This window comes from Manis pentadactyla, chromosome 19 (genome assembly GCF_030020395.1).
Source record: "Manis pentadactyla isolate mManPen7 chromosome 19, mManPen7.hap1, whole genome shotgun sequence".
NCBI classification, from domain to species: Eukaryota; Metazoa; Chordata; class Mammalia; order Pholidota; family Manidae; genus Manis; species Manis pentadactyla.
In genome coordinates, this window is record NC_080037.1 from 8,842,238 (window position 1) to 8,867,746 (window position 25,509).

Genomic DNA, 25,509 nt, shown 5'->3' on the forward strand with positions numbered 1-25,509 from the left:
GGGGACCCCAGGTGTGGGGGACGAGGATGAGGTCCCAGATGCAGACACTGTGACGTCACAACCTCCTACAGGGGGGCAGGCAGCCGTGAGGCAGGGGGAGGACGGCAGGGAGGGCGGAGGGCAAGCGGAGTGGGAGCAGATGAAATCTCCAGAGCTGTTTGCAGACAAATGTCTCTCATAATAGGAAAGAAAGAGGAAACAAAAAGGCAGACAGCAGGGAGAAAAGGAGAGGGAGGGAGGGGAGGGCACGTGGGCACCAGGAAATATAGGGCACCGCGGCACACACATGAGCTCACTGGGGCCAGAGGGAAGCCCACGGTGGGCCGAGGTCTTCCTTCACTAGCTGTGGGACAGGTGGAGGAGGCGGACCCCACCAGCGCCACGAAGGGGCCCCGGAGCCGGAGAGTCCAGGGCCTGCAGCAGTTACAGCTGCGGCAGGTGGGCCTCTGAGCCCCCCGCCCTCTCCAGCTCAGGCTCCCTGGCCCTCCTTCCCCCTGGCTCCCACCCACCACTCCCTCTCCCCTCTGCTCCCCTCCATTATCTGCCTCTGTCCAGAGGCTATTGATTCTTCTCACTCCATATCTATTGATCCCTCTCTCCCAGTTTCTTTCTCTTTCTCTCATTAATAGAGCCACCCGACCCATCTCCTTCCTTTACACAGATGGCTCCACACCGACAAATCTCCCCAACCTGTACTGACGTACGGAACCCGCAGCAAACAATCTCAGCCCCCTGGACAAAGCAAAAGGACAAAAATACGCAGTCCCTCCTATGCTTTTACATCACACCGCTTTGCAATGGGCAATGGCTATATTGTCGTTGGGTTTGAAACTTACAAAAGCCACTTAGAAGCAGGAAGCCAGGCGTGCCATGCTTATACCTATTTTACAGAAGGGTAAATCGAGGCCCAGGTGTCCCTAAGCTCACCCAGCTGGTAGATGGTAGAGGCAGGACAGGAACCCAGGTCTGGACCCTGCCTCCTCCGCTCTTTACAACCCAGGCCACCTTTACAAAGGATCTACTCGCTTTGACATATAGGAGTTTGTTTTGTTTGTGTTTTAACTGACTCATTATGTTGCTTCAGCACTGGCTACAAAGTGCTTAATAAAGGCTGTTGTATGAATAAATAAGTAAGTGCCCAGGCTGATATTAAAATGAATTTTTGGCCTCCGAGCAGACATCGCCTGGGCAGGGGGTAGGGGAGCCGGGAGCAGAGCCAGCCTGCGGGAGCCGCTTGCAGGCTGCAGACCCGCCTGCTTTCGCTGGACTCTTGGCCCCCAGTGCCTCCCGCTTTGACTCGGTCTGCTTGCAGCCCCTCCTGGTGTCTGTGTGTCTGTCTGCAGCCATCTTATGTAAAGGTCTCCCGGTTTCCCTTGATCTCTCAGGCTTCCCATTTTTGACCTTTCTGGAGCCAGACCACAGCCAGGAGGGAAGGCAGAGCGTTGGGTTTAGAAAGCAGTGGAGACAGAGCTCAGGGGAGAGGAAAGGAGGCCGAGCCTCACCCGCAGGAGAGGGGAGGCTTGTGGGGAGGAATGAAAGGAGGCTGAGCCCAGGAGTCCAGGGGAGGGGAGGGGACACAGGGATAGGACAGCGTGGATGCTGGGCTGGCTGGGCGGCCCCACTCACCTTTGAGGCCCTGGCCCATGCCCAGTGCCAGCCCGTCCTTGGTCCATTGCACAATCCCCGAGTAGTTGAGCAGCACACAGGGGAGCACAGCCCGCTGGCCGGCCACCACAGTCTGGTCGGCTGGCTCCTGGCTGAAGCGGGTCTGGGTCCCTGGCAAAGCCAAATTGGGCACTGGGTAAAGGAGATTCGGGAGGAGAAGGAAGGCATCAAGAGACCACCCTCCCAGGCTCCCCCTCCCACTCTGCACCGGGCGAGAGAGCCCAGGGCTGGGAGGGTGGAGCTCCAGTCCTTGCCCCCCTCAGCCCCAGCCCCTTCCCTCCGAAGCTGTCCCGCGCTCGCCCCTGCTCCCTTCCTCCCTGTGGCCCAGGGCATGGGCTTCAGGGGAGGAAGTGCTTGGCGATCAGAGAAAGTGGCAGTGTTAGTGCAGGCCTTGGATGCCGGGCTAGTTCAATGAGCTCTCTTTACAGCGGGGATACTGAGGTCCAGGAAGATGAATGATCGATAAGTTAAAGGCAGAGCTGGGATTCAAACCTGGGCCTCAGTGCTCCTGGTATTGGGCTGTTTCTCTGCCACCTGCTGCCTCCCCCCCCCCCACGTGAATGGGTAGTGCATCCGTAACAATGCTGCTGGTGATGTCGCAGTCGCCCTCCATCCTTGGGGCAGAACACACCACCACACCCCGGCTCGGACATGTGTCCTACGAGCCCACGTGGGGTAACACCACACTGGTGCAACTATGCTGGGTACACTTCCCCCAGGTACGCACCCAGCGAGTGCATCAGAGCAGATTCCAGGGGGCAGGCATGTCCGCATGTCCCATGCGTATACAGAAGCTTCCAGGATGCTGGTGTAACCCAAAGCTCTGAACCCGCCCTTGCACACTTGTCCTGTTCCGTGCCCTGGCCCCTTGCTTCCCAGCGCTGGGGGCGTGTGGGCACAAACGCGGACACTCCGGCCCACGCTCAGCCTCCGCACTGTGGGGGCCGAGAGGACGTGTGACTTCGTCCCACTCTCCCGCCGGCTGTGGGAGCCACACTTGGCTGCCTGGCTGGCAGCTCGGCCGGGAGCATTTGATTAGAGAGCCACAGAGTAATTGCCTGTAATTGTGGGGCCTAATTGGAACAGGGAATTGGACTGTGGGTTTCTGCTCCCCCACATCTCCCACCCCCCACCAGTGCCAGCACTGGCCCACCCGACGGTGACGGTGCAAGGCCCGGGCACTCTGCACAGCTGGGGGCCCCGGGACCATGGGCCTCCTCCGCCCCGCCGTAGGGAAGAGGGATTGGGGGGCTGGGGGACAGCCAAGGGAAGGGTCTGGGGGCTTCCTGGCTGTGTCCCCAGTCTGTCACGCCACTGCAACCAAGTTCAGCTTTGCCCAGAACTCAGGGGACACCCCCTCTTTTTTCCCTTCTGGCTCCCAAGTCTTTGCAGAGACCACAATCCCCAAATCCAACCTTTTCCAGAATTTCTCTGGTCCCCGCCACTCCTGCGCATAAGCCGACTGAGCACGTGCTCCTCCCCATGCCAAGACCTTCCCTGAGCCACCAGGGACGGGACCCTAGTTTCATCCTCTCCCTTCTTTTCCTCCTCCAGCTCCATTTCTTCCCTTCTTTCCAAGCCTGCCCCACACCGCCACCACCCCCACCTTCCAGGAAGCCCTCCTAGACTGATCCCTTAGCTCCTTGGGCAAATACAAGCTCGTCCCATCCCTCAGCCCTGCTGTCACAGCTGGGTCCATGGGATGTGCTGCCCCAAGCTCTCAGAGTCCATGGTCATGCTTTTGTTTGTCACGGGGTAGAAGGCAGCTGGTGGGTGGGGGTGTCTGCCCTGCCGGTTCTACCTGGGCAGGAACCTCTTCCCCAAGGCCAAGGGCCGTCTGTCTGCTCCCTCTGAATCTCCCTGGACATTTGGCATCCACCTTGGTTGCTGCACACAAAGAGGGCCAACAGAGGGGGCAGCCGGGAGTGATGGCCAACATAGGATTTAATGCAATGAGGCAGGATCTTTACTCTTGACTAAGTGTACCCTTCCAGCTCTGTGTCGGCAGAGGGTCAGGAAGTCAGAAACAGGGTCCCCCTGCACACTCCACAAGCAGCTCCCCAACTGCTGGCCTGACAGCCCATTCATTCGTGGTTTCTCAAGCAAAAGATAAGGCTCACCCATAGTTTGAGGGATTAGGGTAGCAGGTGCTGAGATCCTGGGGGAGGGGACAGGTCAGGTGAGCCGCCAGCATTATTAATTCAGGCATTGCCCTCATTATTATTCAAATTTATTCATATCCTTGCGCATTTCTCCAGTGCGGGCTTACAGGCTGCAAGCTCCCCACACTCACGTTTCTCCTTCCCACGGCCCTGGAGTCCAAGTCAAGGGCTTGGGAGTGGGGTGGCCTCTGGGCCCAGGCTCAGAGACAGAATTCAGATTCACAGCCTGCCTGTGTGGGGCCTGGACACCCCCCGTCTGATGGTGCCCAGAGGACAGCTAGAAGCTGGCTCCTTGGCCCCTGGGAGCAAAGAGGCAGACGACCCCGCGGCAGGACAAAGGTGGGAAGCCCTTGTAATCGGAGTCAGAGATGAGAACCCCGCTGGACGGAGGGGTGGTGTGACCTGGGCACGCACTGCCCCTTCCTGCCGCTGTCTGCTCACCTGCACAAGGACAAGTTGGAACCAAGGATCGCAGGGGTCCTTTTTAAGGGCACAGGTTTAGGAGACAGGTTAGATTTGCACAGTGCCTCTGCCGCTTCCTAGCCTTGACCTTGGCCAAGTGACATACTACTCCCCAAGCCTCATTTCCTCATTGGTAAAGTACAGATGGTCACGCCTACCTCCTGGATTCTGTGAAAATTAAGTGGGATGGTGCACATAGCAGGCCCGGTACCTTCACTTTCATGTACCCACCAAAGGGCAGCTGGGGCCCTATTTTCTATTGGGCAGGTAGATAATTAGAGGCACCACCAGAAACGTGAGCAGGGACATGACAAAGAAGGTGCCATCTGTCATTCTGGGGATTTTGGAGTAAGATTCCCTTCATTTAGTCTGGAGGCAGGGGGATGAAAGCAATGACCCTGAAAGAGAGTCCTGAGAGGAGGGAAAATGAAGGGGGTCTCAGGAATTTTACTCAGCAGAAAGGCAGTCAAGACTCTGAGCCTGTGAAAGTCACAGGCCAGATTTCCCAGCCCCTAAACAGCCCCTGCAGGCAAGACAGAACCCAAGGCGGAGTGCTGACGCCTGGGGGGTGTCCCAACCTGGCTCTTGATTCGGGGAAAGCCCCAATCCAAGACTGACCTCGCCAAGCCCTGTTCTCTCTACTCTGCCCACTCCAGGCTTCTGTCACCCTTCAAGCCCTTGCACGGGCCCTTCCTTGGTGTACACTGCCCCCTCCCCATCCTCTGGGTCTCAAATCATCACCTCCCCTGTGAAGTCTTCCATGACTTGCCTCCATGCCCTCAGAGCCCCTTGTCCTCACTTCCCACCTCCCCTTCGGCATGGCCCGTGCTGCACAGCCCATGCCCTGGCCCAGGCCAAGGGAACGCCTTGAGTCTGGACTGTGCCACTCAGAGCTCCCAGCTCTGTCCCCTAGCACAGAGCTGGTGCTGGACACACAGCAGGTGTTCCAGGGAAGTCTGCTGCTGGTCGGAGTGAGCATGAGAAAATGCCTGAGTGAGTCATCCTACCTTCTCAACCCCCATCAAGGAAAGGGGGCAGAGCACCCCCTGCCCCAGGTCGGCGAGACGGGGCAGGAGGGTGGACGGCAGGAGGGGGTTCTCCCTGCAGGAAGGGCAGGAACCGGGCTGGAAGCAGGACTTGGGGTCAGTCCTGGCAGGCTCCCTGGACGAGGGCGTGTGGCACAAAGCAGGGCTGGGCAGGGGAAGCAGAGCTCTAGAAGGTTCTGATGCACTAGTGGGTGATGGCTGAGGAAAAAACCTAGAAAGTGGGCAATGAGGGGACGCCAGACAGGGCACAGCAGGAGGGACAGAGGGGCCTGGTGGTGTGACAACCAAAAGGAGGCACTGGGCATGTCCTTGAGCATCAGGAAGGCACCAAGAACCAGTACCAGTGGCCCAACAAGGACACACAAATCCGAGAACCCACTTGTCCCTCCAACGTCCTGGGTCTTCCACCATGTGTGACACAGAGTGGACCTTACACTGGAAATGGTGTGGAATTGAAGTGCCATCCGTGCACCAGCACCCCACTTCTAGGAAATAAAACCAGGACCAAACAGGAATGCAGGGGCACGGCGGGCTGCAGGATGGGGCTGTGGGGCTCAGGGAGGGGCCTGGGCACAGCCAGAACGTGCCCACTGCAGCGGCATCGAGCAAACATCCTTGCCTGCCCAGCAGCTCCAGTCCTCACATGTGCTTTTAAGTGAGTTCCTGCCCGCTTTGAAGGGCTCCCTCCCTGTCCTCAGACACCATCACAGATGTGGCAAGCAAGGCTTGTGCAGCCATTGTGGAGACAGGCAGAGAAGCCAAGGAGGCCACACACGCTCACACAGGCTGAGGGGGGCTGCCGGGGGCACGGGTGATGCTGAGAAATAGAGACAAAGACAGACACCCACACAGAGGCAGAGGGAAAGAAATGAACCCAGAGAAGCAGGAAGGGAAGGGGGGGTCTCACTTAGGAAGAGACCAGGAAAGAAGACAGGCCCGAGGAAAATGCCAAGGAAGGCCAGGAGATACAAGATGCCTGTAGAGTCCCAGAGACCCAGGCCGCGGCAGGACAGGCAGGGGGAGGGCGGCTGAGATAGGAGCCCCAGAGCGCAGGCAGGGGTGTGTCTGTGCGAGCGTGTGGGCCTGGGGGCCAGGGCCCCGTCTCCGGCTCCGTTCTCTACTTTGGACATGTTGCCATGAGGCTGGGGGGGTCTCAGACTCCAGGTGCCCCCCACAGCCAGGGATGCTGCCAGGAGGCTGGCAGGGTTTGCAGGCAGGTGATAGCTGAATAGGGCGGGGAGGCCAAGCGCAGCACAGGGGGACCCTGGGGGAAATCAGGAGAGCGAGGAGAGGACAGAGCTGGGGGAACCCCAGCCCCCCGCCAGCCCCTCTCCCCCTCTCCCAGAGCTCCTTCCTTTCAGGTTAGCCCCCAGCCCTCGCCACCCTGTTCTTCCTCAGCACGGTTTGGGCTTCTGGGTGTAGCATTTATCAGCCTGCCTCGGGTTACAGTCACCCACGTGTGTGTTTCTGCCTCTTCCGCCCTCCTGGGAGTCCCTGGAGAAGCCAGATGCTTTGATCTACCTTTCTTGTCCCTTTGACCCCAGCAACACCCCTCAATAGTGATAACTGCTGATTAGAAGGTGCCACCTGTGTGCCAGATCCCAAGGCAGGTGTCTTGTAAATGTCCTCCCCGCATCATGATCCCTGCACAGTGGCGCCTCTTATCTCCATTTTCTGGGAAAGGGAGATGAGACTTTGGCGCTCAAGGCACAGACATTAAGTAACAGAGGGAGGCGCTGGCTCAGACGGTTCAGGCTGCAGAGTCCCTGCTCTGGGCGCTGTGCCCCGCCGCAGGAAGGGCCAAGAAGTATTTCCTGGGTGGACTGGACCCTAGGGTGCACCCCTAAGGTCTGTGCCCACCTACTGCTTCTGACCCCCCCTTTCCCCTGCAGACTCCCATCTGAACCCTGCTCACCTCCTGGGAGGGCAGTGCTCCCACAGCCATGCAGGGACCTGCCCGCCCGCTGCCCTCAGCCATGGGGGGTGGGTGTCTCGATGTAAACATCCCTACAGGAAGGGCGAGCAGTCCCCAAGGCGGGAGCAGCCCTCAGCAGCACCCCAAGGTCTCAGCGCTTGGCCAAATGCAGCCCTGAGGCCACCAGTTCCACCAGTAGTGGTAGTAAGAACAGCACCCCCTGCTCATGAAGGGCCGGCCACTGTGCCACGCACATCACTGAGGCTAATTCACTGAATGCACACAGTATCCCAGGGACGGAGGCGCCGTAACGATCTCTCATAAGGACCTAGGCTCGGAGAGATGAGCACCCTCCCTCCAGTCACACAGCTGGTGAGTGTTGGAGCCGTAGGGCAGAGCAAGGGGCCAGAACACCTGCCTGCCGCTGTGTGCCATCTCAACAGCCTGGTCCTGCTGCCTTGCCACCTCCCATCCCCTGGGGCCTCCTAGCTCAGGCTCCGGCTCCCTCTGGTACTGCCCCTCGCCCAGGACACTCTCTCCTCTCCTCCCAGCACCACCCTGCCTCTCCTCCTTAGCCCCGAGACCTTCCCGGGATGGCACTGCCTTCCGGCTTTTCTGCAACACCTCCCCCATCCGTAGCAAAGCCCTGGTGTCCGGAGGCAGGCTCCATCCCAGTCTCTGTGTGGGCACATCACCTGTTCCCACTGGGCCTGGCCCTGGGGCTGGGGACTGGGCTCCCGACAAAGTCCTGGTGAGGACAGAGAGGCTGAATTCCATTTGTGACTGAGAACTAGGAAGTGACCTCTACGTCTTTCCTTGAAAGGATGGAAGCACAAATTCTCAGACACACTGTGTACCTGTTGTGAACAACATGTACCATAACACACAGCACACACATTCCCGGTGCATACACACACACCCTCTTGCACCTTTACATTCAAGCACCATGGGTGCCTGTTGGCACCTGTGTCTTGGCACATGTGCCCTGGCAGCCACGTTTCCAGAGCCCTGACTGCCAGGCCAGACAGGAGGCAGAGAGGGAGTGGGGCCAAGCACACAAGGAGCTAAGGAAGCTGGGCTGTGGGAGAGGGACTGGTGGAGGCCGGGCCCTGTCTCCCCAGATTTATCAAACGAGAAGTAATGAACCCCTGGGCCGAAGCAGTCCCCAAGCTCTCTGCTCCAGATCGCAGCTGGTTCAAAGGGAAGCCTTTGATTCGCACCGACAGCCTTCAGATGGAACTGAATCTCTGCACACTCCACTCTTCCCCTGTCACCCTCCCTCCCTTTCTCTGCTCTCCCATCTTTGCGCTCCTCCCTGCCCCCCAAGATGTTCTCCCCCACCCCAGCTCAGTGAAAAATACAACAGCCAGAGAGGGGCCCCTCCCACGGGATTCTCTTATCAAGAAAAGAGGATTGCACGTCTCCAGACTGAGCCAGCAAAGGGGGAAGGAAAGAAAAAAGGCAGATTTGCACTTTTGATAGAAGAGGAAAGAGGGCAGGGGACAGGGAGGCGAGGGAGAGAGGGAGAGAGGGAGAGAGGGGAGGGAGGGCAAGGAGGGCAGTGCTGGCTGGGAAGGCAGAGCTCCTGGCTGCCCAGGGCAGTGGGAGCACTGGACCCTGAGGCAGAGAGAGAAGCGGCTCCAGGACCCCCAGAGGGAACCCGCCCGGCCAGAGGGCGCTGAGGCCAGAGGGCGCTGAGTCTGTCGGTTCTGCCGCATACAGGGCCCGGCCCCACATCAGAAAATGTCAAAATGTAATGTGACCTTAGACTGAACCTGCTCCTTTGACAACTGAGGAATCAGAGACCAGAAAGCCCCACCAGCTAGCTCAGAGGCTCAGAGGGTCACCTTACGTGCGGCTGGGAGAATGGCTGTCAGGTGATACGCTATCAGATGAGGTCCCTCAAAGACACCTTTCCGCACGTTCACAGGCTATTATCACCCCCACCCTGCCGCCCACCAGCATTGACCATAGCACAGCCTCTGCCTGCAAGCACAGCTTGAAGTGGAAAAGACAGTGGGCAGCAGGGCCCTTAAATGCCTTGACTCAACCTACCCACCGACCTCCACCACCTTCCCACACACCTCCACCACCACCTTCCCACTGACCTCCACCACCTTCCCACCGACCTCCACCACCTTCCCACCGACCTCCACCACCTTCCCACTGACCTCCACCACCTTCCCACCGACCTCCACCACCTTCCCACCGACCTCCACCACCTTCCCACCGACCTCCACCACCTTCCCACTTTCCGTCCTTTCTCATCCTAGGAAACCGAAGCCATAGGCTGAAGAACCAGTCTCCTCTGCCCCCAACCTGCCTGGCCGAGCCACCCTGATGTCTGCCTCCAAGGCTGGGCTTTGGTAGAGACAGCAGAGGGGGAATCTTTCCAGGGACCAGATGGGATTTTACAAGTGGCCGCAATCTGGCCCGGTTTCCCTGCATTTGAGCAGACCACAGGGGCCGGGTGCAGAGGCTGGTCGCACGGCCTGGCTGGTGTTCACAGTGACAGGGCGCATCAGTTTAGTGGCCTGGGCCAGTGGATCAGTCACCAAAAGAGGCAGGGACAGAACCCTGCAAAGGAATGGGGACTGGCCCAGCACCATCTGCCAGGGAGGGGCAGAAGCACTCTGGGCCAGAAGGTAGGCAGTGCGGGCTTCTATGGCCCTGACTCTGATGTCCTAAGATTCTAGCACCTTCTCCTGCTCTCCCGGGGCCTCAGCCAGACCTTGCTGACACCCCATCATTTTCTGAGGGAGAACTGGTATACCTGGGGCCAGCCTGGCATTTCTCCCAGCAGGGGTGCAGAGGGAGGTCTTCGGGGTTGACACTAGACAGTGGCCGAGAGGACTTGGAGGACCAGCCAGCACGGGGAAAGAAAGGCCATTCTTTGTTTTCTCTGTACAGAACGCCAGCCCCAGCCGAGTTCTTTGCATCTCTTCTACTAGAGCCACGATGGGAAGAACAGTAGCGGGCGGGCAGCCCTGCGTCTCCGAAGTCACCTGCCAGCCCAGGCCCACGACAAGGACTTGGAGGTCCCAAGCTAAACAGATGGACAGGTGCAGCTGGAGACACTGCCCCCTGCCCCATATGGACCTGCAGCGCCCCCCTCTGCCCCCCTGGCCCGGAGGCACCTGGGCCAGACCTCATCTGACAACTCTATGCAAATGTGCCCTGGCAGGGGGTCCTGAGAAGGTTTTAAGGGAAGGACAATGGCACCCTGAGCCCAGGTGGGGATGGCTGAAGCAGATATGACAGGCAGGAGCAGATGGGGGTGGCAGGGATGGCGGTGCAGGGGGGGAGGTAGGTGGTTGCGGACGACTTAGCTTAGACGGGAGACAGGACAAGGAGGAAGAACAAAAGCCAGAGAGAGATGTCAGGAGAGCGGGCAGCAGCTGGGACACAGGGAAGGCTGGCAGGGACGGCCGAGGCACCAGGGGTGGAGGGAGGTGGGCGAAGAGGTGCCCTGTCCTCCCCCCACCTCCAGGCCTGCATCGTGCCTCCCCTGCCCCCACCAGGGAAGCAAGTGGCTAAGGGGCTTGCGGGCCTGGGTCACCAGCAGTCCTCAAATGCAAAGGCAGATGGTCCCATGTGCAAGGATGAAATGAGACTGCAGAAAGGATGGGAAGACAGAGTCAGGGAGGACAGAGCAAAGCAGATGAGGAGAGTCGGGGGCAGGAAGTGTGGTGATGAGTCTGTGCAAGACTGTTCTAAGGTATGGACAGAAAGGAGCTGCGGAGGCACTGCGGTATGAGGGAGACAGGGATCAGGACAGACACGAGAAAGGGCCAGGAAAAAAAGAAATCAGAAAGAGAATCTGAAGGTAGAGCTGGAAAGGTCTGGATCACCAATCCAGCACCTCTGGTTTGAAGACGCTGAGGATGGGCAAAGGAGAGGGGCGTCTGGGGTGGGCACGTCTCCAAAGTCCTGGTGGCCTCTGGGCCCACCTCCCCTTGGCAGAGGGCCCCCTTCCTCAGGGCAGGGCACACCCCAAAACCTGCTGTCCTGCACTGCTGGTGGGGGCAGGATGGGGCTGGGGGGGTCTTCACCTGGAAACCCTCCTTCACTGAAAGAAGGGAGGGGGAAATGGCTGAGAGAGAAATGATGGAGAAGGCTGGGAAGATGAATAAATAAAAATGGGAAGTGAGAATCAAGAAGAAACGTAATGCGACCATCTGGGAGAGGAAAATGAGAATGGAGGGAAGGGCAGAGGCGCAGGGGAAAAGAAAGTGAGGAAGGTGAGGACGGGGCGGGGGAGGCGGGCCAGGCTCGGGGTGGCACAGGCCGGCGGGCGCGGACCTCTCAGGCGGTCACTACCCGCCGGCCTCCTCGGGAGGTCTGGAGCATTTAGGTCAGAGAAAAGGGGTGAAATCCTTGGGGAATGGAAAGGGTGGGCCAAGGAGGGGGAGGGGGAAAGTGCAAGGTGGGCTGTGTCTGAGGCAATTCCCAAGGCGGCGGAAGGCGGGGCCCTTGTCTCCCCCACAAAGGAAGACAGGCCACGAACCACAACTACCCCTGGCCTCCCTCCCACGGGCGGTGTCCTCGAGCGGCTAGCTGACCGGTGCCCCAGGCAGCGGGCGGCCCCGGGAGGGAGGTACTGGGGTGGCCCTGGTCTCCCACCACCCTGCCCCCCTCTGGCAGACGACCCTGTCCTGGGCTCTAACCCCATTCCGTCCTCCGACATTAAGTCCCTGCCCCTGGTTCCTCCACAGGCAGGTGGCCCAAGGCCTCCCTGCGAGGAAGGACCAGCCCTGCTCTGGAAGCCTCCCTCTGCCTGTGCTATTTAGCCCTCTAAGTCACCACTGTCAACTTCGGAGGACTGGTCCCCCTGGCAGGCTGCAGGCCCCAGAAAGGCAGGCCGATCCCCAGAACCACTCCACAGAGGTCTCCTGGCACTTTTAGGAACAATCTCCAGAATAAACAGCCTCAACCCTGAGACATCCAGGCAGATGAGGGCAGAGGCAGCAGTAAGGGGGCCATTCTGTCCTTTACCGGGAAACCCAAAGAGCCGAGGAGGCCCAGGTGTCCCGACAGCAGACAGCAGCTCTCAAGGACACCTCTCCATTTCTACATTTAATGAGTATATTCTGTTTCTGCACCCCCTCCCTTCAAAATTAATAAAAACAGACCAGCAAATCCTGGTGTTAAGACCTTTATCCCTTTCCAGAGCTGGGGTCTCTTCATCACAAATGACTTCGCACGTTCCTCCAGCACTTCCAGGTGGACCACCCGACCTGGTCACTTTGCATCCTAGCACCCAGGACGGTGCCTGGTATGTAGTATTCACTTAAAAAAGTGTTGAGCCAGGTGGGCAACTCATACAGGGAGGCCGGAGCCCTGATGAGTGCCCTTGGCATCGGCCCAGGCCTCCCCCTCCAGCAGGGCCTTGCGGCAGGGCTGCCGGGGCAGACACCCTACAGGCCCCTAATGCAGGGGTATTCCCAGGCCCCTTGTGAGCCCTCCTTACAAGCCCCCCAGGCCAGACACACATTAATGACTCCCAGAGGAGACCAGAGGTGTTCAGGGTAAGGGTAGGTGACCACTGGAAAGCAATGATTCAGAGGGCTCTGTGTGATATTTAAGACCCCTTTCAATCCTGGCGTTTCGTGATTCTCTTCACACACCTCATGTATTTTCGTCTTCCTTTGGACACACACCTATCAAATAATCAGCATGTAACAGTTCAATCCAGGTGGGCTGATGTGGTTGCAATGCTCAAGTTTAAAGGAAGGAATTGTGAACAGAGCCATCTAAGAACCGTTTAGAAAACAGTCTAGGATGGGGTCAGAGATAGAAGTACAACTTTTGTCCCATGGCAATTAATCACGAGACTTCAATGAGAGAGTGATGGGGACCTCAACGTCATTGTGCTGATTTAGACCTGTAGTTTTTGTCTACAGCTATATGGTATCCATTTTTGCATGACTAGATTGTAAATTCTTTGAGGCAACAGATGTAATCTTAGTTGTGCAAAAGAGACAGTACAGAAGTGCTTTGCACAGAACAGGTGCTTAATAAATGCTTGTCATTTGAGTATCTGAATTAACAATTAATGGATAAAGCACCTGGGTCCAGAGAAAGTCAATTCAATAATCATTCATTCAAGTAATAAACATTTTTAAAGTGAATATTACATACCAGGCACTGTCCTGGGCTCTAGGATGCAAAGTGAACAACACAGACCTGGTCCTGCCTTCGCCCAGCTTACAGTCTAGTGGATGAGTGTCACGGTAAGTGTGATGTCATACGGGTTGGACACTGGAGGCCTTGCTTGGCACACGGGAGACATTCAATAAATATACATTTAAGGACTAGAACTGCATTGAGTCTTGAACACAAGGAATTCAACAGTCAGAGAACTGGAGGAAGGGCATCCCAAAGGGAACAGCGTGTGCCAAGACTGGTGACATAAAAGACCCGTAAACAGTTGTGCCTGAAATTTAGGCTGGCAAAGAAATTGGAAACAAGGCCATATCTCTTTAAAAATTAAAAGCTTTCTCCTCAATCTCTATCCTCCAGGAACTTCTTAAGCTGTTGGGAAAGACTGGACGTAGACAAAGTTCAGAGGTCCAGATTCAGAAAGGCACACGTCGAAGCTGTGGCTGGTGTGCTGTACAGAGCCACAGGGTGTCTAACCGCTAAGGTTCGGGCAAGGGCTTCGAAGAATCAGACAGGAAGAGGCAGCTGGTTAGTGGTGTTAGTGTGAGTCTGTTGGGGGGGCGGCGTACGTGTCCTTCTTCGCATTTGTGTCTTGCGAGCTTGTGTGTGTTACTGCATGTCTATATAGATGTGATGCCACGTAGCCACCAAAAAGGAGAATGGGGCACTTTCTGCCTATAACTAGGACATTCTAGGCTTTTCCAATTAATCTCCATTAAAAAGGTTCCCTACAAAGGCGCTTCTAGAGGCCACAAGTTGGGGTCATCTGGATCAATCCTGCGTAAAGTAAAGCGGCTCTGACCGGCTGCTGAATCGATCCATCTACCTTGGTTCATTCCACCCGGGCAAGGGGCACAGAATGTTAATTTGCTGCAGGGAGCTGAGGGAGGCTGCAAGTGGAGGCTCTGTAATTAACAGCTGCAGGAGCAGGGCCTCAGTGTGGTGGGATTCCATAGGCAGCGGCCTGCACAGGGGAGCGCTCGGGGCAGGCCTTTGGGGTTGATGATGCTGAGGCTTGGAGGCTGGGGCCACGAGCTCTGGTCTGTGGCTCCCGATCTTTCCTGTTCCGCCTGACTCAGTTTGCTTGTCAGGTGGAACACAAATGCCCCGAGAAGAGGGGAAGCCCAGGGAGACCAAAAGCATTCATCTAACCACTGGTAAGTTTACGGGACACTAATGGGGGACCTGGTGGTGGTGACCAGTGCGGTGTGCATGGCCAGGGTCTATGGAGAGAATTTCTCTTCAAGGCCATGCATACCGATGACTGTTCCCGGGCCCCCAAATCATGTGAAAGCCAGGGCAGCTGTGGCCTTATTTCCATGAAAGAGGCAAATATTTAGCAGAAAGGGGAGAGCAACCCACATGGGCCAGTCACCCCCTCATCTCCTAGCTGGCCTGCGTGCATCTAGGGCTTGGCTTGCATCCTTCAAATCCTCCTCCTCCAGGAAGTCTTCCCAGATGTGTTGTAAAGAGGTTACTGATTTTCCTCTCCCATTCCATCCAAACCAGCCACCCTGGCCGGTGCCTTCATCAGCTTCTCACTTGTGCCCTTTGCAACTTTACTGCTCACCAAAATTTCACTGATGTGATGCTACCCAACCCTACTCCCTTGTGTCTTTACCCTGTGTCCTGTGCCAGCCTCAGGAGAGCCCAAATATCAGACAAGCACGGCCCTGATGGAGGTGCTCCCCAAAGCCTCACAAGGCTGCAGGGAAGAAGGGCTTGATGGGGTCGGTGGCAAAGAGAGTGAGGCATCGAGGCACAGGAGAAGTCCTGGGAGAGGCAGCCTGCCTCCCCCTTCCCACCCTCTCCCTGCACCTCTGATTCTTTCCTTCCCTCTTGATCTACCTGTGCTGGGCCCCCAGGGAAATGGGGAGGGGGTCTCTCCTTCCTCCACCTCTGTTGTTCCTGGTGTCTGCAGTCACCTAATGATTCCTCATTTAGCCGCCCAGCCCTCAGTGGGGAGAAGCTCCCTTTGATTGCTTGTGACACCAATCTCACAACAAATTTAGCACTTCGTTTCCTGGACAGCCAATATTCCCCCTCGATTATCTCCCTGCAAGGGGGACAGGGCGCTGTGCATTCCAAAGAGCAGCTTCGGCCTTCTTCGGATATCAGAGTCAATCAGGCTCACAGTCCTGGAAGGATGGATGGGGTGTGGTGAGAAGAGGTTCCCACAGGAGCACAGGGGCCTCCGAGAGCCAGGAAAAGGCAGAGGAGGGGGCAGGGGGATGGGGAGCATGGTGGGGAACAGACAGAAGGCTCTGGAAACCAGGCCCTCAGCGGGATATGTGCAAATTCTCTGAAATGGAAGGTGGGGATGGGAGCAGTCTGACTTTTGCTCAGATACTTCTAGAACTTCTTTCCCAAGCCACTCCTGAAATCCTGACATTTCACGCCACCACCCCCAGCCTCTTGGTGTGGGGCTAACGCAGGGAGAGGAGGGTTGACCTAGAGTCACCCTATTTCACCCTGGAATGAAACAAGGGAGGGCGACACCCTTCCCTGCTCCCTGCCTCACACCAGCATTCGTGCCCTGACGCCTCGTACTCTACGGAAAAGACTTTTCCAAACAAAACCACCGGCTCCTGGCTGCGCTGTCAGAGAGGCAGGTGACCTGAGAGGGGTCTGCCCACATGACTGATGAGGGCAAATGAAAAGAAACTTCTCCAGCCCAGGAGGCAGTGAGTGGGGGCCTGGAGGGATAGGGCAGGAGGTCCTCGAAGCGAGTTCGTGGAGGAGGAAGGGGCGGCTCAAGTGAGAGCGGGAGGGGACTTCTGAGGGGACCCTGGGAGTGGGTCAAAGGGAAGGAGTGAGGGATGTGTTGCTAAAAGGAAAGAATGGAACAAGGAGAGGCCAGAGACCAGTGAGGACTCCACGTGAGACCCAAGGGTCCCCAAGTGTGGGAGAGAGAAGTGCGGGAGCCAGGCATAGGCGGGCAGAGGGGCAGGGATCACGGGGAAGGAGGGGCAAGGGTCAGAGAGCTGGAGAGGACAGGAGGCGCCAGCCCACCACCAGGAATGCAGGATGCAGGCCTCCCACTGGGAAAGGGGGACGGAGAGGCAGGGGAGGCGAGGGGAGGGGGCTGATCACCAGGAGGGTAGCAGATGGCGACTGTCATTAAACGGATTCCAGTGAGTCCTGAAAGTCTTAGACAGCAGAGACAGCTTCCGGGAGCGGCGGGAGGGGGAGAACTAAGGATCTCACTCAGAAGCCTCTGTGCTGACACATCATCTCACCCCTACACCCACTTCCACAGGAACCCAAACAGTCAGCCCCCAAACTGACCCTAACAATCCTTCCAGCCACAAATCCTAACTAGAACATGAGCTTCTTGAAGGCAGCACATCTCAGTTCCCTTAGTGGCCGGTCAGCGGAAGTGATCAACAGACATTCACTGAATAAATATGCACATAAACCAACCTTAACCCCTACCCTTAGCAGTAACCCCTGTTTCACGCCTGGTCCCTCCTGGCCCCCCCCCCCCCCCAATGCCTGTACTGAGCACTGGTCACACCCAAGCCCCAGCTCTGACTCGATCCCCACCCCAGTCCTCAAAGTCACTGTCCCCACTAGGAGTTCACTTCACTGACTCTAATATCGGTGTTTTTCCTGCACCCACACCTTTGGATAGATGGCTAACGTCCATCTGGGCCAGCAAAGGTAGAGACAAACAAAAGACACAGCTCCACCTGCCAGCCAGATCAAGGTGGGAACTAGACCCCTGAATTCTCAGGCTGACTAGGGATGCTTGCTTCTGTCTCTAACCCAGCCACCCAGAGCTTCAGCCCCCGGGGCTGGGTCCTAGAAAGGAGGACCGAACAAGGCTCCGAGGTTAGGACAGAAGAAACCTGGTGCCCAAGACACCAGGAAAAGTGAGTCAGAGCTGAAGAGGCAGGTTTGAGTAGAGAGAAATGCGACAGAGAATAACTGCCTCCAGGTCCGGGGGGCAGAACCGGAACATCTTCCCACTTAGAGCTCTGACCGTGGGATCCCCTTGCCCTGGGCCCCTGCCCTGGGTGCCCAGGGGAAGCCCTGCTGTGGGGAGGGTGCTGTGGGGGACACAGCCTGTTCACCACAGGACTCTGCAGCAGGGCCTGCCCCCTCTGAGCTCTGCACCTCTCTCCTCAAATCTCCAGGGAGCAAAGGCCCTTGCATCTCTCGGGACCTGCCGCTGCAGCCCGGAGAGGAGCTGAGTATTACGTTCCGTTCTTGCTGCAGCCAAATCTGATGCTGGGGACGTGTGATGGATGAGCTGGTTCGGACCCCAGCTCAGGGGTAGGGATGATGGAGTTGGCCTGTCATTCTTTCCCCCGGGGATGAAGCGTCGGGTCCCCCATGCCGTCTGGAACATGCACACCTCCGAGATGGTTCCCTAACCAAGATCCCTGGGAGACTGCAAATCCCTCTCCAACCATTTCTTGATATAAAGACCTCTGAACACCAAAGTGCCTGCACAGTTCTGCGGAAAGCAGGATCGGGAACCCAGGTGTGAGACCCCCAGTCCCGGGCGAGCCCCACTGCCTCCGGCCAGCTGCCATATCTTCCGGGGTGCTTTGAGGGAGGGGTGGGAAAGCCTGCCTCTGCTTGGCTAGGGGCCTCCAGGCATTTCTCGGTGACAGCCATGGGCCCTGGAAGCCTGGGGCAGGGCAGGAAGGGAGGAGGGGGAGAGACAGTACGGAATAATAATGAGGATTTTTAATAACTCGTCAGCTATGGTGTCAGCTGAACAGCCGCAGCCCAGCCCTTTGGGGAAACTTCCTGAGGAACTGTCTTCCTGGGAAGTGAGAGGAGTCAGAAGGGCTGAGGGGAAGGGGAAGCGCTCGGCTCCTGCCGGCCCGCAAGGCTTTGAGTGAGCATCCGCTGGTGGCACAGGGCAAAGGGCAAACAGAATGACAGAGCCCGGGGCCCGGCCCTCTGGGACGCAGCTGAAGACAGGAGCAGTCCAGGAAGACGTTAGGGAGCAGGCGAGCCCCCCTCCAGGAAAACACCCCCCACCCGCGCCCCACTCGCTCTGTGAAATCAGTCCGCTGTGAGGCAATTCCATGCTTATCAGTTTCTTCTAGTTCCCTAATAATTCACCAAGGGATTGTTTGAAGTAGGAGTGCCGTTGAAGAATGTCAGAGAAAGCCCCGGTGACCACCATTCGGTGGCCTCATTTTTTAGATGAGGACACTGAGGTCCAAAGATGTTGCAAAGACAGCTGGTGGCAGAGCAAGACTCCTAGAAATTAGAAATTTAGGTCTCTTAAAAATGAGTATGATTTTACAAATATAATTTCCATATACCTTTCAGGGACCCAACTGCTGCCAAAAGGGCAGTGCCCCAGTACTGGGGTCAGGGGCAGCTGTCTGTTGGGCGGGAGCAATGGGGGAACTTGGGGTAGCCCATCAAAACCATTACATGTCTTCTCTTTTCCTCAGGTCACTCTCAGAGGGCTTCCTGGAAGCAGTGGCTGTGATGTGAGCTGGGAAATGGAGACTTCCCAAGCCTCTGGAGTGATGAGTGGAAACGGGCTCAGTGCCATGGACAGAAGAGAATATTCTAGACCTAGGAAAAGCTGTGGGAAGGCATGAAGAAGTAAGGGTACTTATCATACACATGTGAAAGGTATAGGAGCTGCAGTGGCTCCCGTTCTCAGGAGGTCAAGGACCCACCCTAAAGGCTTCATGACTCTAAGCAGGGGTTCCCTTCCAGGTGCACAGAAGTGAGCTCGCTGGGTTCCTTGATGCCCTGGCAGCCTGCAGAGAACATCCCACATGTCCATGCCCCCAAAATAGAGCAGAGTGGATGGTGTCATCCTCAGCGGCCCTCACTGTAAGTCACAGCGCTGGGGACAGGGGACTCACACACCTCTGTCCCATCTCATCCCAGGAGCCCCCAGAGGCAGTGGTACCCCTGTACCTCAGGCCCTGGCACACAACAGGCACTCAACCAAGGCTTGATGGAGCTGGGTGCTTTCTATGGGAAGACAGATGAAGGAGAAATACAAGTCTGGGAAAAGGGGGTGGGGTGGTTAGGGCTGGGCTCTGCACCCTGGCGGAAAGCCAAGACTGCACGATTCCGTCACAGTTCAGGAAGAGAAACTAAGGCACCAGAGAGTAGGCACGTGTTGCAGATGAGAGATCCCGAAATGAAACCCAGCAGTCAGCCCCACAGTCCCAGGCCCGGGCTGCCAGCGCCCCCGCCCCGCCAGCCGCTCTGAAGATGTAAAGTGCTATCTAAACGTGATGCATTATTAACACTTTAGAAATCATATTTCACAGCCGCCTGGCTGGAGCTGGGAAATGAATTCTTCCTCCTGCTCTCCAGCAGGGGAATTACTGGTAGAGCCAAATGTGACAGCGGTGGCATGCGACTGGGGCGCCCAGAGAGGGTGCACTGTGCGAGCCCACATGGGCAGGTCCTGGCGCCCCTGCTCTGCCCAAGGCCTTGCTTCCAACCACTTTGGCCCCACCCAGGCTGGGCAGCCACGAGGACCCCTGCCTCTCCCACCTCGCCGTGATCAACCTTCAGGAGTCCCTGGCCGAAGACAGGCAGAGCCCACGACCCAGCTCCTCGCCCCCAGGCCCCTGTGAGCCCCAACTCAGGGGCAGGGCCTTGTCCTGCTTTGGTGAGGGGGTGGTTCAGAGGAGGGAGGATGTCCCAGCCCGATGGGAGAGGCAAGTCCTCAGGATGGACACACAAGGGCAGGAGATCTCGGACGATGGCCCCTAAGTCACTGCACAGGGGCTTCCTGGAAGAGGAGGGTCTCAAGCAGGTGAGGGGAAAGAGCATGACAACAAGGGACTGGGAAGGAGTGTCCTGAATGGGGTGAGTGGCCTTCAGGCAGGTGGAAAAGGGGCTGGAGTGGACAAACAAGGGCAGCTTTTGCCCAATTGGCAGGAAAAGGGGTGGTAATATATCGCCGGCAGGAGGGAGGAGGCCAGCAGCGGGCCGCATCCTATCCTCACCAGAGAATCACCAGCCGTGGGACTGGGAGGAAGGAGGGAGAAGACGGGGAGTCTGAGGTCGCTGCCATCCCCGTCCCAGAACCCACCCCAGGTCTTCCTTGAGGGTGCTGGCAGTACAGGCGGCTTGCAATTAGGCACAAGGAACAGACGCACCGATTTTCAATTAAAACCTTATCTACAGGGTGCATGGATATAAAGGCGGGTAGGCTTGATACTTTTCTGAGCCAGCCTTCAATATTTGCAGTGCCTGGAAGGAGACGCAGGGAGGGCGCCCAGGCAGCCCTGGCGACATATAAATTCTGCTCATAATTACATGACTTTCAACACCACGAGATGCCAATAAAGTATTTGCAAGGCACACAAATTAACGGCGCGTTGGCATTCCCGAGACGGTGCTTGGACAGCCGGGGCACGGGAGGGGGCTGCCTACAAAGCTGATGCAGCCTCCTCCTTAGTCTCTCCACAAAGATGCCTGCTGTTCAGGGCCCCCCTCCCCAGACCTGCCAACTTAACTCGCTTGCCACCCCCCCCAGCTCTGTTAGAGCCTCAAAAGTAAAGGACTTGAGTTGTGTGTCTTCCAGAAGGAAGTGGAGGAGGGCTGGAGGGGAGCTGCGAACAGCTGTTGATGATGACAGCAAATGTCAGGCTTCTGCAGCTCACCGGGAGGCTCCCTCCCCTTCCGAGGTCTGGCCTCTTCCCTTGCTCCCACCTTCTGCAGGTGGGCCCGCCACAGGCCAGGCACCCCCTGGACTTCCTCCTCCTTATTCATTCAGAGGGGAAGCGGGGGCTCCGTGGGAAGTACCTGGGGCTTAGGTTCAATCAGGTGCCAGCTCTGCCCTCTGAGCCCCAGTTTCATCAGCAGTAAAACGGGCATAGTGGGTGGCCCAAGAGGGGGCAGCAAGAAAGCCCACAGAAATGGGTCTGCAGAGGCTTTGTGAGGCGCTCCCTAGAAGTCAGGTCGCGTCTGTGCCCTCGCCATCGCAGGCCCCTCCGCCCACGGCGGAGGCAGTTAACTTGTTGGGACCAGAAGCTCGGTCTCCCCCGTCTCTCTACCGTCTCGGTATTCCCTGGCTCCAGCCCCTCTGCAGGGGCAGAGACTCAATAAAACAAGTATTTGTTGAACTGAGCAGAATGCGAGGAGGCAGATGATGAGGAGCTCCCACCGGCACTTTGGTGGGAGCAGATTTTAGTAGAAAGAGTAGCCAGACGCACGTGAGCTGGAAATCAGAACCGAGTCTGAATCCCACTCTGCCAACCAGGCGAACCAGCTCGCCTCCCTGGGCCCCGGATTCCTCATCTGTACGGTGTGCAGCTTGGACAAAAGGTCTGCAAGGTACCTCCCACCTCTCGAGATGGGATGAGTTCTTGGAGGACGGGAAGAGGCTCCGAGAACCATTCAGAGGAAATGGCATGAGGAGCTCCTGGCATGGGCTTCGGTTGGCCAACGGCACATTACTCCGCACTCAGCATGCTGATGGAGATAATCAAAATTAAGTAATGGTAATAATGATGCTTCCATAAACATCCACAGGCAACTCCTTGGCAAGAAATGGTGTTTATAACTTCCGTGCAAGAGTTTCTGTCAACTTGAAGCAGTCTGTCCTCCCTCCCCCGACCGCCAACTCCACCCTCACGCACCCGCAACACCCACCCCTCCCTGCCACTTTCTTTGTTGCTTTTTGCCTGGGGTTCTGGCAAAACTGGGAGAACTTTGGAACCTAAACAATGGATTCAGTTCAATCTATTCTAAGCAGCAACAAGAACTGAGGACCTACTATGTGCCACAGTTTATGCTAAATACCATAGAGAGCATGGGATCGATAAAGGAGGCACAGCCTTGCTCTGGAGACACTTATAATCAACAGCTTTAGTGAATATAAGGCTCAGGCCAACTGTTGGCTGTAGTGTTAATGAGAGAAACGATCATCCCAATGGTGGGAAAAGAGGCATGTGTACTGAGAAGGGAGTGTGAGGGGCAAAATTAAGCCCTGAACCAGAAGTTACAGAAGGAAAAGAGATTCTGGGCACGAGGGACATTGAGGTCAAAGGCAGGGAAGCGTGTGGTGCATCCGGGGAACAGTCTCCATGGCTGGAGCGCTGGATACTTGTCGCGGTGCAGGGTTGGGAGGTTTAAAAGTGATCACCTCCTTAAATGCACTTGCAAGCTACATGTGCATGGCAGTTATACGGCACCACATTTTTATTGTTTATGGAACATAAGAAGGGGTAGGTGAACTGGCAGCAGACTATGGCAGGTCATGAATGCCTTCGATTCATTCACCCACTTAACCTTTGGTGCACATTTACCCTAGGATGTGCTGGGCAGTGTGCTGGGGGCCGGAGACAGGAAGTGGAATCCCACATGCGTCCTGCTCCCAGGGAATTTACTGGGGAGTAGAGTTTAACACAGGGATGCACGTAGGGTTGTCCAGGCAATGACGCAAGTACAACAGGGACAGAAGGGGCTCACAGAGAAAGAGGCTTCCATTTGGCCTGGGGTGGAGGAGTCTGCAATCAGGTTTCATAGAGGGAATGTCACTCAGGCATTTGAAACATGGGAGGTGTTCACTGAGCAGGTAAGGAGAGCCCTGGGGTGTGGGTGAGGAGTTGCTCCAGGCAGAACATAAACGTGAGCACGTTCAGAGGCCAGGACTTCTGGCGGACTGTGCTGTCTGCAAGAGGTTCTCAATAGAGAGGGTGACAGCAGAAATGGGGCTAGGGAGGTAAGGCGGGGCCTGATCACATGGAGTTTTACGTGCTGGATCAAAGTATGGATTTTATCCCAGTGGCTGAGAGGAGTGAGTGAAGAATTAGGGAGAATACTCCCCCAGTGGCTGGGGGAGCAGCGCTCCTCCTGAAGAGAAATTACAAGGATGCAAAACTATGACACTGGATAAAGAGAAATGGGATACATACAGAGGGTATGAAGAAGGTAGACTCAGCAGGACTTCATGGTTGGGAGCCCCTGGAAGTGGAGCGGAAGGGGAATCGTTTTCAGTTTGGGTAAGCAGATAGCGAGCGCACGCGATTATGAGGATCCTGGAGAGAGAGGGGCTGCCACCCGGGGCCACCGTGAGGAGCCTGGATTTTGTCCTGTTGATGATGGGGAGCCACTGAAGGGTGGATTTTAGAAAAATTACCTTGCGCCTATCTGGGGAAAGAGTGAGCAAGACAGGAGAATGAGTTAGGGGAAGGGAGAAGACAGTGTGTCCCCCCAAAGAGGAGGTGACCAGAAGGCCAGGGTGACGGCCGTTAACGCCACTGCTGGTGGTGTGGCTCCGTGCTGGTTGTCGGTAGGAGTTCACAGCTGTGAGTATTCAATGAGATAGACACATAGGAAATATATTAAAGTGTTAGCCATTGCTAGCATTATCGTTAATGTCGACTCTGTCATCTATGGGTATTTATGACCACGAGCCATTAATAGCAGCTTATCATCTGTGACTGCGGATGGCGAGAGCTGGGGGTCAGGGTTCCGATGGCAGGAGAGGCCTTGGGAAGGAGAGGAAGCCCTTCCAGTGCGAGCGCAGGCACAGAGGCCGGTGGACCACAGAGGCGCGGAGCGTGCGTGTGCGTGTGAGGAGGCCTTACCACCGCACTGGGCGCCCCGTGTGTGACCTGCCCTCCACGCCACACCCACCATCAGAAGAACTGAAGGCTGAGGAGGGGGCCTTTGTTCTGGGCAACAGCGAGAAGACGTTTCATTCTTCCCAGCAAGGTTTATGTTGACTCAGGAGAAAGGGAGGGTGGGCATGAAGGAGGCCTTCCTGCTCCCAAGTTTTCAGTCAAGAAGACGTTAGATTCTGGAAAAGTGGAGATAGTGAGACCAGGGAAGGAGCTAACAGACAGCAGCTCTCTGACTGCAGTCTTCAGAGTTGTGGAATTTTAGAGATGGAAGGAACCCGTATGAAATGATCTAATCCACCCCTTCCACTTCACAGATGAGAAACCTGAGGCCCAGAGAGGTGAGGTGAATTCTCCAAAGTCACAGAGCTGGCCAACAAAAAAGCCAGAAACAGAACTCCAGTCTATCTGGCGTCCTAATTAGGTGCTGTATCCAGCCCATGCCCACCCAGGTCCCTGTCACCATAAAGGCCCCTTGAACACTGGACCCTGTACCACAGTGCAGAGCGGCCTCTAATGATCGACTCTTGCTCTGGTAATACCCCCCTGTATTTCTGTTAGCTCAAGTCCTCTCTCTGATCGCCTTTGGGGAAGGCGGCCCCTTGCAGAACGCTGAGACAGAGGGCCTTGAGCTCCAGCCGGTTCTCACCAGGAGGCTCACCTGAGGTTCAGCACGTGCAGGAGAGGTGACGTCCTAGGGCTCAGGAATTCTAGCCAGACGCTCTGATACTCTCTCCAGCCATGCATCACACCTGTGTGCACGCACACGCGCGCACACACACACACACACACACACACACACACAATGCTTTCTCCCCCAGCCTCTACCTCCAGACACGGACTTTTGGCTTTAAACCTGAAAACCTGCCAAGTCCTTGGTCTTCATCCAGGGACTTCCAGGAATTGATCACCAGCACTTAGATGCGCTCGGTCCATCCACAGCTGTGGACTCTGACTCCAGCCTCGTTCACGAGCCGTGACCTGAGCATCTGAGCATCGTCAGACTCATTCCCTCATGGTCCAGTGACCCTGCTACTTCTCCACCTCATTCAAGCCAGGCACCCATGCCAGCCTCCCTCTCTTTTGCTTTGTACCAAGTTCCACCAAACAGCCCTCCTACGCAGGCCGTGATTCTCCCCCTCCCTCCCCAGGTCCGCTCCCGTGGCTGACGTCTTCATCGTTACCCCCTGGACTACTGCAAGAGCTTCCTGATTGGTTCCCTTGCCCACAGCTTGCTCCCCTTAAATCTGTGCTCCACAGAGTTGCCAGAATGATCTTTCTAAAACGCAAATCTGGTATCACCACTCTGGGTAAAAACCTTCAATGGCTCCCCAGTGACTTGAGATGAAGTTGAAATTAGGTTAGGTCCTGCCCAACCTAGCTGCTACTCACCTTTCTAGAATCATCTTTGGCTCTCTCCAATGTGCACTTGACCTTCTAGAAATCCCAGAGTGTCAGCGGTTTCCACACACTTCAAGCTGCATCCCACCTCCGCGTGGCCGCTCCCCTGCCCCTAGGCT

The 25,509-nt window shown here is 56.6% G+C and overlaps 1 protein-coding gene across 3 annotated transcripts in view; it reads right to left on the reverse strand.

Moving 5' to 3' along the window:
- Nucleotides 1–25,509, reverse strand: part of KIRREL1 (kirre like nephrin family adhesion molecule 1) — a 95,257-nt gene that overhangs the window by 18,916 nt on the left and 50,832 nt on the right. For 2 of the 3 annotated variants that reach the window (XM_036922640.2, XM_036922637.2), the window contains exon 2: nucleotides 1,627–1,797. In XM_036922640.2, coding sequence (XP_036778535.2) covers nucleotides 1,627–1,797 — 171 coding nt within the window. The remainder of the gene's footprint in view (nucleotides 1–1,626; nucleotides 1,798–25,509) is intronic. The other variant, XM_036922638.2, reaches the window with a different exon arrangement.